The sequence below is a fragment of the Drosophila rhopaloa genome, unplaced genomic scaffold (assembly GCF_018152115.1).
Source record: "Drosophila rhopaloa isolate 14029-0021.01 unplaced genomic scaffold, ASM1815211v1 contig_155, whole genome shotgun sequence".
Taxonomy (NCBI): Eukaryota; Metazoa; Arthropoda; class Insecta; order Diptera; family Drosophilidae; genus Drosophila; species Drosophila rhopaloa.
The window spans coordinates 7529738-7542619 of record NW_025335034.1 but is presented as its reverse complement, the minus strand read 5'-3'; the positions used below and the strand labels follow the sequence as shown (position 1 = coordinate 7542619).

At 38.2% G+C, this 12882-nt stretch overlaps 2 protein-coding genes across 2 annotated transcripts; one reads left to right on the top strand and one right to left on the bottom strand.

Moving 5' to 3' along the window:
* Positions 1–1904: 1904 nt before the first annotated feature.
* Positions 1905–2399, top strand: LOC108053522. The gene is made up of 2 exons (XM_017136209.2): positions 1905–2087; positions 2208–2399. The coding sequence occupies exons 1-2, from the start codon at positions 1905–1907 to the stop codon at positions 2397–2399; spliced, it is 375 nt and encodes a 124-aa protein (XP_016991698.2).
* Positions 2400–4486: 2087 nt separating this feature from the next.
* Positions 4487–5522, bottom strand: LOC108053523 (nuclear RNA export factor 1). Its single transcript, XM_017136210.1, has one exon. The coding sequence runs from the start codon at positions 5471–5473 to the stop codon at positions 4487–4489; it is 987 nt and encodes a 328-aa protein (XP_016991699.1). The 5' UTR covers positions 5474–5522.
* Positions 5523–12882: the final 7360 nt, after the last annotated feature.

Genomic DNA, 12882 nt, shown 5'->3' with positions numbered 1-12882 from the left:
ATATATTTTTTAACCAATTGGAAATGACACATCACAACCTTGACTTTTATTTGCATACTACACCAAAAAATTTAAAACTTAACAAAAGTAAAAGTAAAAGCAAGCAAATAGAAAAGATGCCATGTTAAGCTGATCACAAGGATGTCTTATTCCCTTTTACCGATAGAACCGCCAAAGGTGATAGTTGGATGGGAAACGGGAACTAACCTGTCAAATACAGCAAGACTTGAACTCACCAAACCACCGGCATAGAAACACGCACAGAGTTCAACCACCCAACTCAATTTCCCGACCACAATGCCACTCGCACTTCCTGTTTTTTGTTTCCGTGGGCCACAAAGTCAGTCGTCGCATATTGAACAAAGTGGCAAATCGAAACTACAGTGGTTTCGGCCCCTACAAGAGCTGTGTTCCCCCTATTCGGCCAAATACCTCCCAGCGATTTCTCATTCATTGGACATGTTAAAGGCACGATGAACGGATGTCAAATGCCAAATACCATTCGATACCCTGAAATATTAAGATGGCCATGATCTGTGGACGGAACGGGTGTCGATTTGATTAATTGAACAACATGCTGAGTAGTTCCCGCTGTTTTTGCTAAGATGTTATTCCTGAGCCTGATAAAACCTTTTTGGCAATGGGGAATACATATATCTTCTCATCGGTGGGAATGGCCTTGACAAAAAATTCAATAAAAAAGCTGCATAATTTTTCCTATCTCTTTCGGGACCCCTTTTGGATTGGCCGAAACGGAAATGAATTTTTCCGCTTGACCTAATTCGCTCACATACATTATTCTGTTGTTTGTATTTATTTAAGCTTCAAGTTTTCCTGCTTTGCGGTTATTTTTTCGTGTATCACAGTTGAAAGTGCACTTGAAAGGGAAGAAATAAAAACCGCTAAAAAGCATAAAGTGTTAAGTGGCTTATAAATGGAGAAGTGCCCCTAAGTACGCAAACAAATTGTTCCAGAGGCGAGTGCCTTGGACATTTAAAACCTACGTTATATTCAATGGATAAGTTCTATATACCACCACTTACGAGTTTTCTATTTGAGCCATCCTTAAATCAAACGGTATTCAGCAGCAGCCACTCAGCTGGCTTGTTCCACAACTGATATATTGTCATTCATATGTTGTGTCAGCAATTTGTTAGCTTTATGGCTCGTGCCACGCCCCTGGTTGTCGTCCCCGAAAAACCGGGACGGGTGATCGGGAAAAAGTAAAAGGAACGGAACGGAAAAAGAAAAACACAAAACTTGAATACATAAATCGTATTTATGCACTCCACACTCTGCATTCTGTCATTTCCTGATTTTGTCGTTTTCATGTGGCTCTCAAGAATCGTTTGGGTGGAAAGCAGAACACTCAGAATCAATACATTGCACATACTTTCCCCAAAAAGTGAGACTGCAGAATTGTTATATTGTGGGTCTTGTAGATAACAACGTTCTATTTCGTTGTTCAGTCGGGGAAGACACGTTTTCATATTTGTCTGTTATGTAACACTCTAAAAGGTTCCTAGTTGCATAATTTGTAACATTAAAAGTAAACTATTTGAAGTATTCCCCGCTATTTGCCTATGGACGTTTTATATACTGTTTGTTTGTGTATTTATTCCTATTTGTTACCATGATAAAAGTTTAACTTATTTTACTTTAAAACAAAGTTAATTTAGGTGAGGTTAGTAAGAAGTTTCTCAATTGCATTTTATGAGCCAAAGTTTTAGTATCTCAATTTCAGTTGACAAATTTTCAACTTTTCTAGGAAAAACATGCACACAATCCCATTTACCATTAACAGCAATCTTAGCCCTATAATTCGTTTTCTGAACGACGTTTACTCCAAAACCTTTGACATCCAACACATTCTCACCTTATTTATTTTTAAATTTTTCACACCTATGGAAGACCCTGGAAAACGAGATCTCAAGAAGTTGATAAATTCGTATTGCTTCTTTCAACAGTGCTACAAATTTAACATGCAGCAGATTAATTGTGAAGACCGGCGACTGCATAAAAGTATAATTAATTCGGAAACACCCCACAAAAAGATAGAGCACTTGGAAAAGCTGCGGGATTTTCAGGTTAATTTTGAGATATATTTCTTTACTAGAAAGAAACAAAGCGAATAATTTGATTTTAGTTAGGGCTTAACTGAAATAAGTTGCTAATTTGTACATCATTTTTAATCACCCCATTTTAAGAATCTACTGAACGAAACCGAGCGACAGATGAAAAAGGTGCAATTTGCAATACAGACATTTCTAGACTTGAATGCACCCCTCCAGAACACCAAGGATTCTCAGGAGGCCACCAGACTTATCGAGGAACAAAATGGCTTGGAAAAGAAAATTCTTAATGCTAATATGTTTCAAGTAGGCGTTTTGGAGACTTGAACATCCTGTCTAGCCTCGTAGCTACCTAACATATTTGGAGGTAGCCTACGGTATTTAATAAGCAGGGAACAATGCAGCTTATCATTTAATTCCACATTCTAATGTCGCTCGATAAGAACTAGATCGGGCAGTAATTCTTGTAAAAATGATATTTAAATACACAAGAAAATTGAAATTTCGTTTAAAAAAGTTATTACTAATGGTTTGAAATATCGACATTGAAGAAGGTAACATTTAACATTAGACTACCTCCCGGAGTTGCCTCCCGGGTTGACCTGAAAAAAAGAGCGGCAAAGCCGCAAGTTGAAGTAATTTCTACTTAGCCGCAACTAACTAGGGGCAGAATGGAAGTGTTGGAAAAAACGGAGAGGAAACTTTGGAAGGCCTCAGAAATTAAAATAAAGTGCCAAGAAAGTGAAAAGCGAGTGGCCCATGCCCCAGGAGCAGCATCTTGAAGTTGGCCGAAGCCAAAGCCCGGCCATCAGCGCCAACTTCCGTTTGGGCCAACACCGCACCGCAGCAACCACTTCTTGTTTCCATTACTTTTTCCATTCTCGTCCCCGGTCCTACTCTTACACAATAAAAAATGCATTTTATTTCAAGATCGATTTTATCATATTCTGAACAACACTAAAATGATTCCTACTATTTTCTCTGGTATCATGACTTCTTTACAGGGCACTTGTAAAATTACTATTGCATATTATTGTGAAATAGGCTTAGTTTTTAAAGTTTTCTCCGCCCAATATTCAAAAAAGACTGAAGATGTAAAGTATTTATATAATTGTGAAGTCCAAGTCAGACAATTTTTCCGAGTGCACTTTTAGCCAGCGGTCGGCGTGGAAAACAGTTGCCAGTGCGTAGGCGTTGTGTCCACGTCTCTTTTAATAATTTGTAACTCATTTTGCACTCGAGAAACAAAATAACGACAACAACTGCAGTGGCAGCGGTAGTGGCAAACGTTTCACCTTTTGAGTTTTTCGCTCAACACAAAGTGAAAAGTAAAAAGTAAAAAGTTCTATGCCAAAAAGTCGCCGAAAAAAGGAAACTTTTCTTGGTTTTGAGTAAGGACATTACATTTGGGTTAACAGGCAAATTACGTAATTGGAGTGGCCTAAGAAACAGACGCTCAAGTGTGTGAAAAGGCCAAGACCCCAAACGGGCTTACTTAATATTTTGTGAGCTGTTACCCTCAGAAATGTATGGCAAAAATGCAAGAAGTATTTTATATATTATATTTTATTAAGTCCTTTAAAAAGGCTTCATTCTGGTTGTAATTTGAGGGGCAGTTTCCGCTTTAGTTGGGCTTGGGAATAGTATATATTAAAACAAAACAAAAAAAGGAAGCAGTTATTACAGAACGACCACATTTAGACTTTTCATCGTATATTACTAAAAATCATGAAGCTATGTCGATTTTAAGCTGCATTTTGCCATCGTTTCTATGGCAGCTATATGATATTGTTGTGCGATTTTGACAAAACTATAAATAAATTTGTAATAATTTTTTTTTATTATTTTTTTTTTACATATTTGATTTTCCTATGGGACCTATAAGATATAAATCACCGACTTTTATTTAATTAAAATTGTAGTTCCATAGTATTTCAAAATTACCAAATCCCAAAGAACAAAAAAAATTAAAAACAACAAAGTTATCCTTTGTTTATTTTTTTTCCTTTTTGTTCTTATGGAAGTTTATCATATAGCTCCCATAAAAACAATAGTAAAAAAATAAAAAAAGTATAACTTTGTTGTTTTAATTTTTTTTTGTTCTTTTTGTTCTAGTCGCCGACTTATATATTACCTGCAATAGAAAGACAACTTTTCAAGCAGATAGCTTTAAAACTGAGGGACTAGTTTGCGTACGACGGACATACGGACATGGCTAGATCGAATCTCCTTCACTGCGTTGCAAACTTTTGACTGAAATTATAATACCCTTTGCAAGAGTATAAAAATGGTCTAACTGGCCCGTACCGCAATTACTGCCTGCACAAATCAACTGGCTCCGAGAAACAAAAGCTAATTTTAATAGAATTCACAAATTAACGAAAAACAAAAAAACGAAGCTAACAAGCATTGAATTAGGATACATTACACACGCGGCGATACATTCTAAAGAAATTCCTAACCGCCTGGTCGTCACCATTGTTCTGCATCAGAAACTTTCTGCAATAAACTGGACTAGCACCTGTGAGCTGCGCCATTCTTTCTGCCAAATAAAGAGTTCTCGGGTCGGGCGTCACTTGAATTTCATTGAGCACCTCCAGACTAGGCCAAGTACTGAGGACCTCCCTTTCGTAGCCAGCTGGCAGCAGATTCCGCTCGAGGTTCAGCTCGACGAGGGCCAGAAACTGGAAAACCCGCAATAGGCCAAGGCTCCCGATGTCGTTGTTTCTCAGGGAGACGCACTGCAGCCGCGGAAAACGCCGCTCCACGCCAGTGAAGGACCACAGCTGGGTCAGGTGATTGCGGTCCAGGGTCAGACGCACCAGCTCCGGCATCTCGCGCTCCATAATCCCGATCACGGTGCTCAGGCAGTGGGGCTGAGCCAGGGCGCAGAACTCCCCGCGCCAGGCCTCGTCGTTGTGGAACAGGGTGAGGTCCAGGCTGCGCTGGTTCGGGTCGTATCTGGCCAGGAGCACCCGCCGCAGCCGCCTCCTGTAAGACGGACTAATCCGGACCTGGGGCACCCGGTCGCTGACCCTCAGCCTCACGCGGTCATCCAGTCTCCGCAGGCGGAACAAGGCGCTCGCTGTGTCGTACCTGTCGACGTAGAAGGTGAAGAGGGCGCCGGAGTCCTCGGCCACATCATGTTCCCCGCCGGAGTGCTTATAGCGGGGAGCTAGCTTCAGCGGCCACAGGATCCTCCGGAGACGCCTCAACACGCGGTTGATCGACTGCCGGCGATCGCTGCTGAACACCAGCACTCGATACCACCCGTAGACGCTCACGGGAAGATTAGCGGCGGAAGAAGGTGTGGGTTCCAGTTGGGGTCTGTATTTATCGGATCTCGGGGTGGAGTGGCACAAAGGACCCTCGCAGGAGCTTCGACGCCGTGAACAAAACATTTTTATATTCTCGCTTATTTCAAAAGAATGGAGCAAACCTTCGTGCCAAATGTCGGTCGAAAAAACATTCAATGAAATATTATTTCGACATTTGTCCGTGTGGTAACTTTCCATAAATGTTTAGTTATTTACAATTTGATCAGAATTTGATCATTTTAACAAATACTCATATTTTTATTATTATTATATAATCCTACTTATTATACCCTTGCAGAGGGTATTATAATTTTGGTCAAAAGTGTGCAACGCAGTGAAGGAGACATCTCCGACCCTATAAAGTATATATATTCTTGATCAGGATCACCTCCTCAGTTGATATAGCCATGTCCGTCTGTCCGTCTGTCCGTCTGTCCGTCTGTCTGTCCGTCTGTCCGTCTGTCTGTTTCTACGCGAACTAGTCTCTCAGTTTTAAAGATATCGAATTCAAACTTTGCACACACCCTTCTTTCCTTTGCACGCAGTATATAAGTCTTTAAAGGGACAATAAAAAACTGTCAGAATAAAAAATTAACTAATTAAGCACAGATCAATGATATATATTTTTAACCAAAAAAAAAAATCCAATAAGAACCCTTTTTTTTCAAACACGCCATTTGTGTTTAAGTATTTTTCGAAGGCTGCCAGTTAGTTGAAAAACATTGTGCACGTCAACGGACGTACCGCTGCGAGCCGCACAATGGCGCTAAAAACATATGCAAGAAGTCGAATTACTTTTTACATAGGAGTCAAAAGTTCTGTAATTAAACGGTAGAGGTCGCAAAATGTAACTAACTGTCAGAATAATAGGTGGTATATAAGTAATTTAGTATTATAAGTATAGTATAAGTAAAAATATATGAGTCAAGAGACTGGTAACGCTGGGAGTCGTATCCGGCGAATCGGGCCACAATTTTTGAGGGGTCTAACAACAAGGTGCGAGATCGGAAACATGAGCAATTGGGGAAAATCCGTGAAAGTTCGGTTTGACGGTCTGGCAGCACTGTATTTCCCGCACGGGTAACATGAGCTACTGACGTATTCGATTACTTTCCTAGGAAAACTGATTGGCTTAACCTGCCCCCTGCCTTCGGCGCCCTCGAAAACACTTTTCTCACGAGGAAAATGCACATAACACTCTGGCTTTCTGGCCACTTTAGCACTTTATGGGATATTTTGCGACTTCTCCAAAGCGGTCATTATATTTTGGCGCCGTTTTTAAAGTTTTTCTTTTAATTGTTTTCAACTCTGAAGCTGAAGTTAAAAAGCAACGATTCGAGGAGCACGAGGGGGAGCAGGATCAGGGCAGCTTGGAAGCATTCAGGAAACTGTATCAAAAAGGCTACTGCCTCAACGAGCTCTGAATAGTGTTTTATGGTCCGCAGGATGATCTTGACCCCCAATAATAGCTTTCAGTAGGTCTTGAATCCACTATAATAATTACACTATACCCTACTTTAACATCTGTAATATGAAAATATATCAAAGATCGCTTCTTTTTTTACAAAAGCAAATGTGTTCACCGGTCACAATAAAAACACCATAAACTATGCAAAAGGTTAATCCCAATTAAGCCCAGTTAGTGCGTTTACTCAAGCTGAATTTATAGTAAATAAATAAACTCTTCAGTACATCCTGTAGGCTGTCATCACTTTTTTTTTATTGGGAGAACAAATAAAAACAATGTCTTAATGCTATATAAAATCCAAATAAATATCAGAGGTCGGTGGATTCCAAGGGAAATTAAATGGTTTTGCGGAGTCTGGTTCGTGAATTCTAAGGCTGAGTAACTGTGCTGTTTGCATTTTTCATTATTATTGGTAAAATTATCAGCTCATGCTGTGTTTTTAGGAGCCATAACTTGAGGACTTAAGCTGGCTACGGATATTTAATTATAATTGGTAAGTCTTAAATTTGCTTTAATTTTTTCCTTCAGTTTAAATTGTAGATATTGTTTATTTTTGTTATTTTTTTATGAAATATGGCTGCCCTTTGTAAGAGTCAGAAAATTATTTTTGATTAGGCTTAAACACTATTTGTCGTGCATCGAGAGACTGGTACTTTGTAGACGATATTCGTATTCGTATTTTTGGCAGTTGTTAACTCTGATTGGTGAGATAGATAAGTAGGGTTTTGTTGCGTATTTAGGTTATTCTATTTGGCTGCAAGCATATCCTGGCTACTTTCGCCGAGAAATAAGCTCTCATTGTCAAATAAAGTCCGCATATATAAATCCATTCTGAGTCCAATTTGGAGATATGCGCTCAAATCTACGACATAACGGCTAAATCTAACCTTGATAAAATTAGAGTTGCACAAAGTAAGATTGTTAGATCCATTTGTAACGCCCCTGGTTTATGAGAACGAACATTGAAAGATATCTTAAAATCCCAAAGAAAGGCGATTATTAATTTTTTAGGCGTCTTGGTTCTCACCCTAATTCATTGGCAAAAAGGCTGATATGGAGACCGAAAAAGGAAGATTAAAAAGATACCACCCACATGACCTCACATAAAGATATAAATAATATTTAAAAGCTTAAAAGAAATAAAATAGAAATTAAATAGATATCTCGTATAATATATTATATCTACATTTTTTATCCCCTATATTAACAACCTGCTCAAGCTGCCACAAAGGTAGCGGTATACCTGTTAAGTTTTGCAATAAATATATACACTTTCACAAAAAACAAGAAAGGAAAGCTAAGCGAAGTTGATATACCCTTGCAGAATACTCTGTAAAATATATTCTCAAAAATTATTCATATGATGCATTCTTAATAAAATCCCAACTTCCTAACTTTAAAACAAGAGAGAACGCTATAGTCGAGTGCCTCGACTATTAGATACCCGTTACTCAGCTAAACAACTTAATATAAATATGCCTTCTTATATGTTTTTCGGCGCTATTGTATTGCGCCATCTACCCCAAGCCATTGGTACCACGGACCATGAAAGGCAGAAATGTAGGCACTAGCCATTTTGAAACAAACTTGCGCTGCGTAGGAACTCCTAAAATCTACATGCAAAATGCCAATCTTCTGGCTTTTATAGTTTCCGAGATCTCAGCGTTCATACGGACAGACAGACGGACAGACAGGCGGACAGACGGACATGGCTAGATCGACTCGGCTAGTGATCCTGAACAAGAATATATATACTTTATAGGGTCGGAAACGCTTCCTTCTACCTGTTACATACTTTTGCACGAATACAATATACCCTTTTACTCTACGAGTAACGGGTATAAACACCAAAGTTATGGCATTTCCAATCGTTCAGTTATATGGCAGTTATAGGATATAGTCGGCCGATCCTTATGAAATTTGGTAGGTCGGATTGATTTGCCAAATATAAAATCCCAGCTTCCTAACTTTACAAACACCAAAGTTATGGCATTTCCGATCAATCAGTTATATGGCAGCTATAGGATATAGTCGGCCGATCCCGGCCGTTCCGACTTATATACTGCGTGCAAATGAAAGAAGAATGTGTGCAAAGTTTCAATTCGATATCTTTAAAACTGAGAGACTAGTTTGCGAAGAAACAGACAGACGGACATGGCTATATCAACTCAGGAGGTGATCCTGATTAAGAATATATATACTTTATAGGGTCGGAGATGTCTCCTTCACAGCGTTGCACACTTTTGAACAAAATTATAATACCCTCTGCAAGGGTATACAAATTTTGTTCTGTTTATGTGTTGGGAAAGGAAGTTTCGTTTTTGCTCTATAATGTTGATTTTGGCATCGAGTACTGAGCTATTAGTTGATGCAGTTCGAAATATCCTAGGACTGATTGAAAAGCGGCATTATTACATAAACTGAGTTTGAAACAATAAGAATTTATTACTTCTTAAGTCGAATGCCTTTGTTTCGATTTCGCTTAAAAAATGATTTTTGTATCATCCAATTGGCCTAACAAATTTTTTTTGTTTACTTTGAGAAAATATTGTCAATAAAACCTCTTAAAAATACCTTTTTAACGATACGTATCTACACTTTTTTTACACTTTTACCGCTTTTATCCTAGCCAATTGACTTTCATAAAATCTTGATATGCAATCCCCTTAGTCAAAGTGATACCTTTCGATCGGTCATCAATCGTTTTGAACGAACCATTGCAGCAAATTTTTTCACACTTCAAATGCGTCCACAGTGATATATAAAAAATTCTGATATCAAAATTTGTGACGATAAATTAATAAATATTCGATTAAGTAAAACACTTTCTGACAACTTCTCATTCGGCTGAAAGTACTTAAGCGACTAACTAAATTAGTGATGCATACTTTTCGGCGAAATTAAATGTCCAGATAGCGTTATTTGCTCTGAACAGATTAGTTTATATTGCTTAATAATGTTATATAAATATGTTAAAAGTTGAGAAATTATATAAATTTAAAATTAAATCGTTAGGGCCGTTCTTGAGAAATTAACTAAGCACAACCAAAACGAAAGCAATATAATACAATTTTAAAAATAATTTTAATGGTCGTACACTGTTTTTCCTAACTGATTTTTCGATAAACTATCTAGTTTAAAGAAAATATTTTTAAGTTGTACAAAATACAATATACTTTAAGTTATGAGGTCACTTTTGTATAAAACAACAAATATATGTCGCTTTTCCGAAAATGTAAAAAATGTCTTAATTTTTTGTTTAAGGCTTAAATACTATTTATAATAAGGCTCTTGAAAAAATTTAGTCGATATTTTTTCTTCTATCTCGATAAAACTTTTTAAACTGAGATAGACGAACATGGATAGATCGACTCGCAAATAATGTATACGTGATATACACAAAATATCGGTAATGTCTCCTTTACTGCACAGCAAACTTCTCGGTGAAATTAAAATAGTCATTGCTAAGATACAATTTAGTTTTGATCATAAATGTAAAACTACAATTCATTAGTAATAGTTTGAGTTTTGTAAATTATATAAAACATATATGCATTAATAGCTAACGTTTTAATGAATAATAAACATTTATTCTGGAGTTTATGAAGACTTCCAACCATTTTGTTATTAATATGTTTTTGGTTACATTTTAGCCACTTTCAGAAAGGTTAAGCTTAGTTTTTGTCCAAATGCCATAAGTCATAAGTCGCAAGAGCTACTATAAGAAAGAAAATACATAATGGTCGATCTAAAAGTGTTCTTATTATCCCGTCTTAAAGTGGTGTGATTTAAGACCGAAACTTCCAAAGAAAAAACCACAAAAAAAGGAATCCGTAAAAAAGAGCGTACGGTAATTGTTTAATGAGTCAGTCTCTGGGCAGCCCTTTTGAATTCATTTTCTGCAGTATGTTGGCCGAAATTTCAAACAGCAGGACCAGCTGGTAGCACGGTAGTTACTTATTGCATATGGCACGTGAGGCTTCATTTAATTTTCATAATTTTTCGGCCAGCCCCGAAGGACACGCAATTTGGTCTCCGTTAACACTGGAGTAAGGAATCCTTCCCTAGTTTGCCCGGCAATTGCTATTGATTAAATTGGCTTAAAGCTTTGACTAATGATGACAGAAGATTTGGCTGGAGAACATGAGGCGCTAGAGCGCATAATTCGTTAGTGGAAGCTGCCGAGTCACGGGGCAACTGTTTCGGTGTCGAAATGACCTGCATCAAATGTTTCGTCATGAGAAATCTCCAGTCATTTGTTTTCGGGGGATTTGCCGGCAATTTGTGAGACGCGACTTTAATTCGCTTAATAAATATTTGCTTAGTTTCTGGGCTCGCTCAGGTTTGGTATGTGGAGGTAAGAAAAGGACCAAGGGAGGCAAGATCTGCTCCTTAAATACAATGGACAATTGTCAATTGCAGGACATTCTCGGCTTTTTTGGGGTGCGACACTTGAGTCCCCTTGTCGGCCATTAATCATTCCTTGAACGTCACACTAAAAGAAAACAAGGGAAATATAGAAAAATTATTCTTTAACTGTTTTTTTTTATAAATAATAAGCTGATTCAATAATAATCTCTTTATCTGAGCCAGAAAAATATATAGAAGGATAGTTTTTTTTTAAATATAAAATTTTTGTTATCGGCTACCATAATTAAATATTTTAAACTTCGTTTTTTGCGAACTTACTTTAAGACAATGAGTAAAAGCATAGTTCCGAAATTGTTTCGAAAAATATCGGATTGTATCCGTATATGTTCAAAAACAACGAAGTTTTTGTGGTAGCTATATGATATAGCCGTCCGATCCAGACGACTTATTTACCACCTCCAATATAGAGAAGAATGTTTTATTAATATAGCTCAGACGGTCGGATGAAAAGACGGACATAAAAGAATATATGTATTTTATAGGGTCGGAGACATCTCCTTCACTACGTTCCAAACTTTAGTCTGAAAATATAATGGTATATAATGGTAAACAAAAAACACATTACGAATTTTTTGACCTGATAATTAATTGTTCTCCGTGTAGAATGACGACGAAAACTTCAGAGGCAGGAAGTGGCAGGATATGCGGCCAGGAGGCAGTGCAGATCTCCTTTCTGGCCGATGATGGACATCTTGGGGCCAGGGACCTCTGCCGAAAGTCTTCCCTTCCTGCCGGGGATAATGATGCGCAAATCGGTGGCAGTCATAGCTGGCTTATCCTCCGAGTCCGCTCCGGTCTGGCCTGCTTTGTTTCATGTTGTGGTGGCTTGCTTTTAGTTGCCTCTATTATCCTTAATGCGAGTCACTTTGTTAGAAACGTCAGTGGGCCTGCAAGCGCCATTATCGTCATAGTGCTGGCTGGCGAAAAAATATGAATCGGAAAATGTGCAGACACGCCGCCTGGCCGCCGAAAATGCACGGGAATAAAGATAAAACATGACAGGCGGTTCACATCCAGTCATTTATAATGGGGCCAATGTGACCGCTACCGCATGTGGCCGCGCCCCCTTTCCCTTTCCCTCTTCCTTTGCAGCAGTCTATCATCCTGGACCTCGAGATATGGGGATGTACTTGGAAAATCGTACTCGGCAGCGTATGAAAAACTTCCTCGGCAAGCTCGAACCTAATGAAATAATTGTTGTGAGCTATTTACAAGCATCTAATTCCGATTCGATGGCGAGCCAATAAAAATATGCCATAATTATCCAGAACCCAGGCTCTGGGCAAGATAAACCAGTCCTAGACGGGACTGGCTGCAATGTTAATGACATAATTTAAAAAGCATTTCATTAATGGACGATGTCAGGGCCCAGGAGTCCGCGAGGCAATTAAAATGCGCACAAAGAAAGCTTGTTTGCGCCGGATTGGAAATTCAGATGCTGGTCGGCCCAGAATGTTAATTTAAATTTATTAATGCGGTCATTAAATTTAAAAATAGGGGCCTTTATTTTACATTTGCTGTCTTTTTACTTTTTATAAAATGCTAATGCTGATTTATGTCTTTAAATATTTAAAATTAACTTTAACAATGGTAA

Bases quoted from the DNA above. Each gene is read 5' to 3' on its own strand.
- LOC108053522 (XM_017136209.2), top strand. From the start codon at position 1,905: ATGGAAGACCCTGGAAAACGAGATCTCAAGAAGTTGATAAATTCGTAT. The intron at 2,088-2,207 runs GTTAATTTTGAG...CCCCATTTTAAG, and splicing joins AAAAGCTGCGGGATTTTCAG to AATCTACTGAACGAAACCGA.
- LOC108053523 (XM_017136210.1), bottom strand. From the start codon at position 5,473: ATGTTTTGTTCACGGCGTCGAAGCTCCTGCGAGGGTCCTTTGTGCCAC.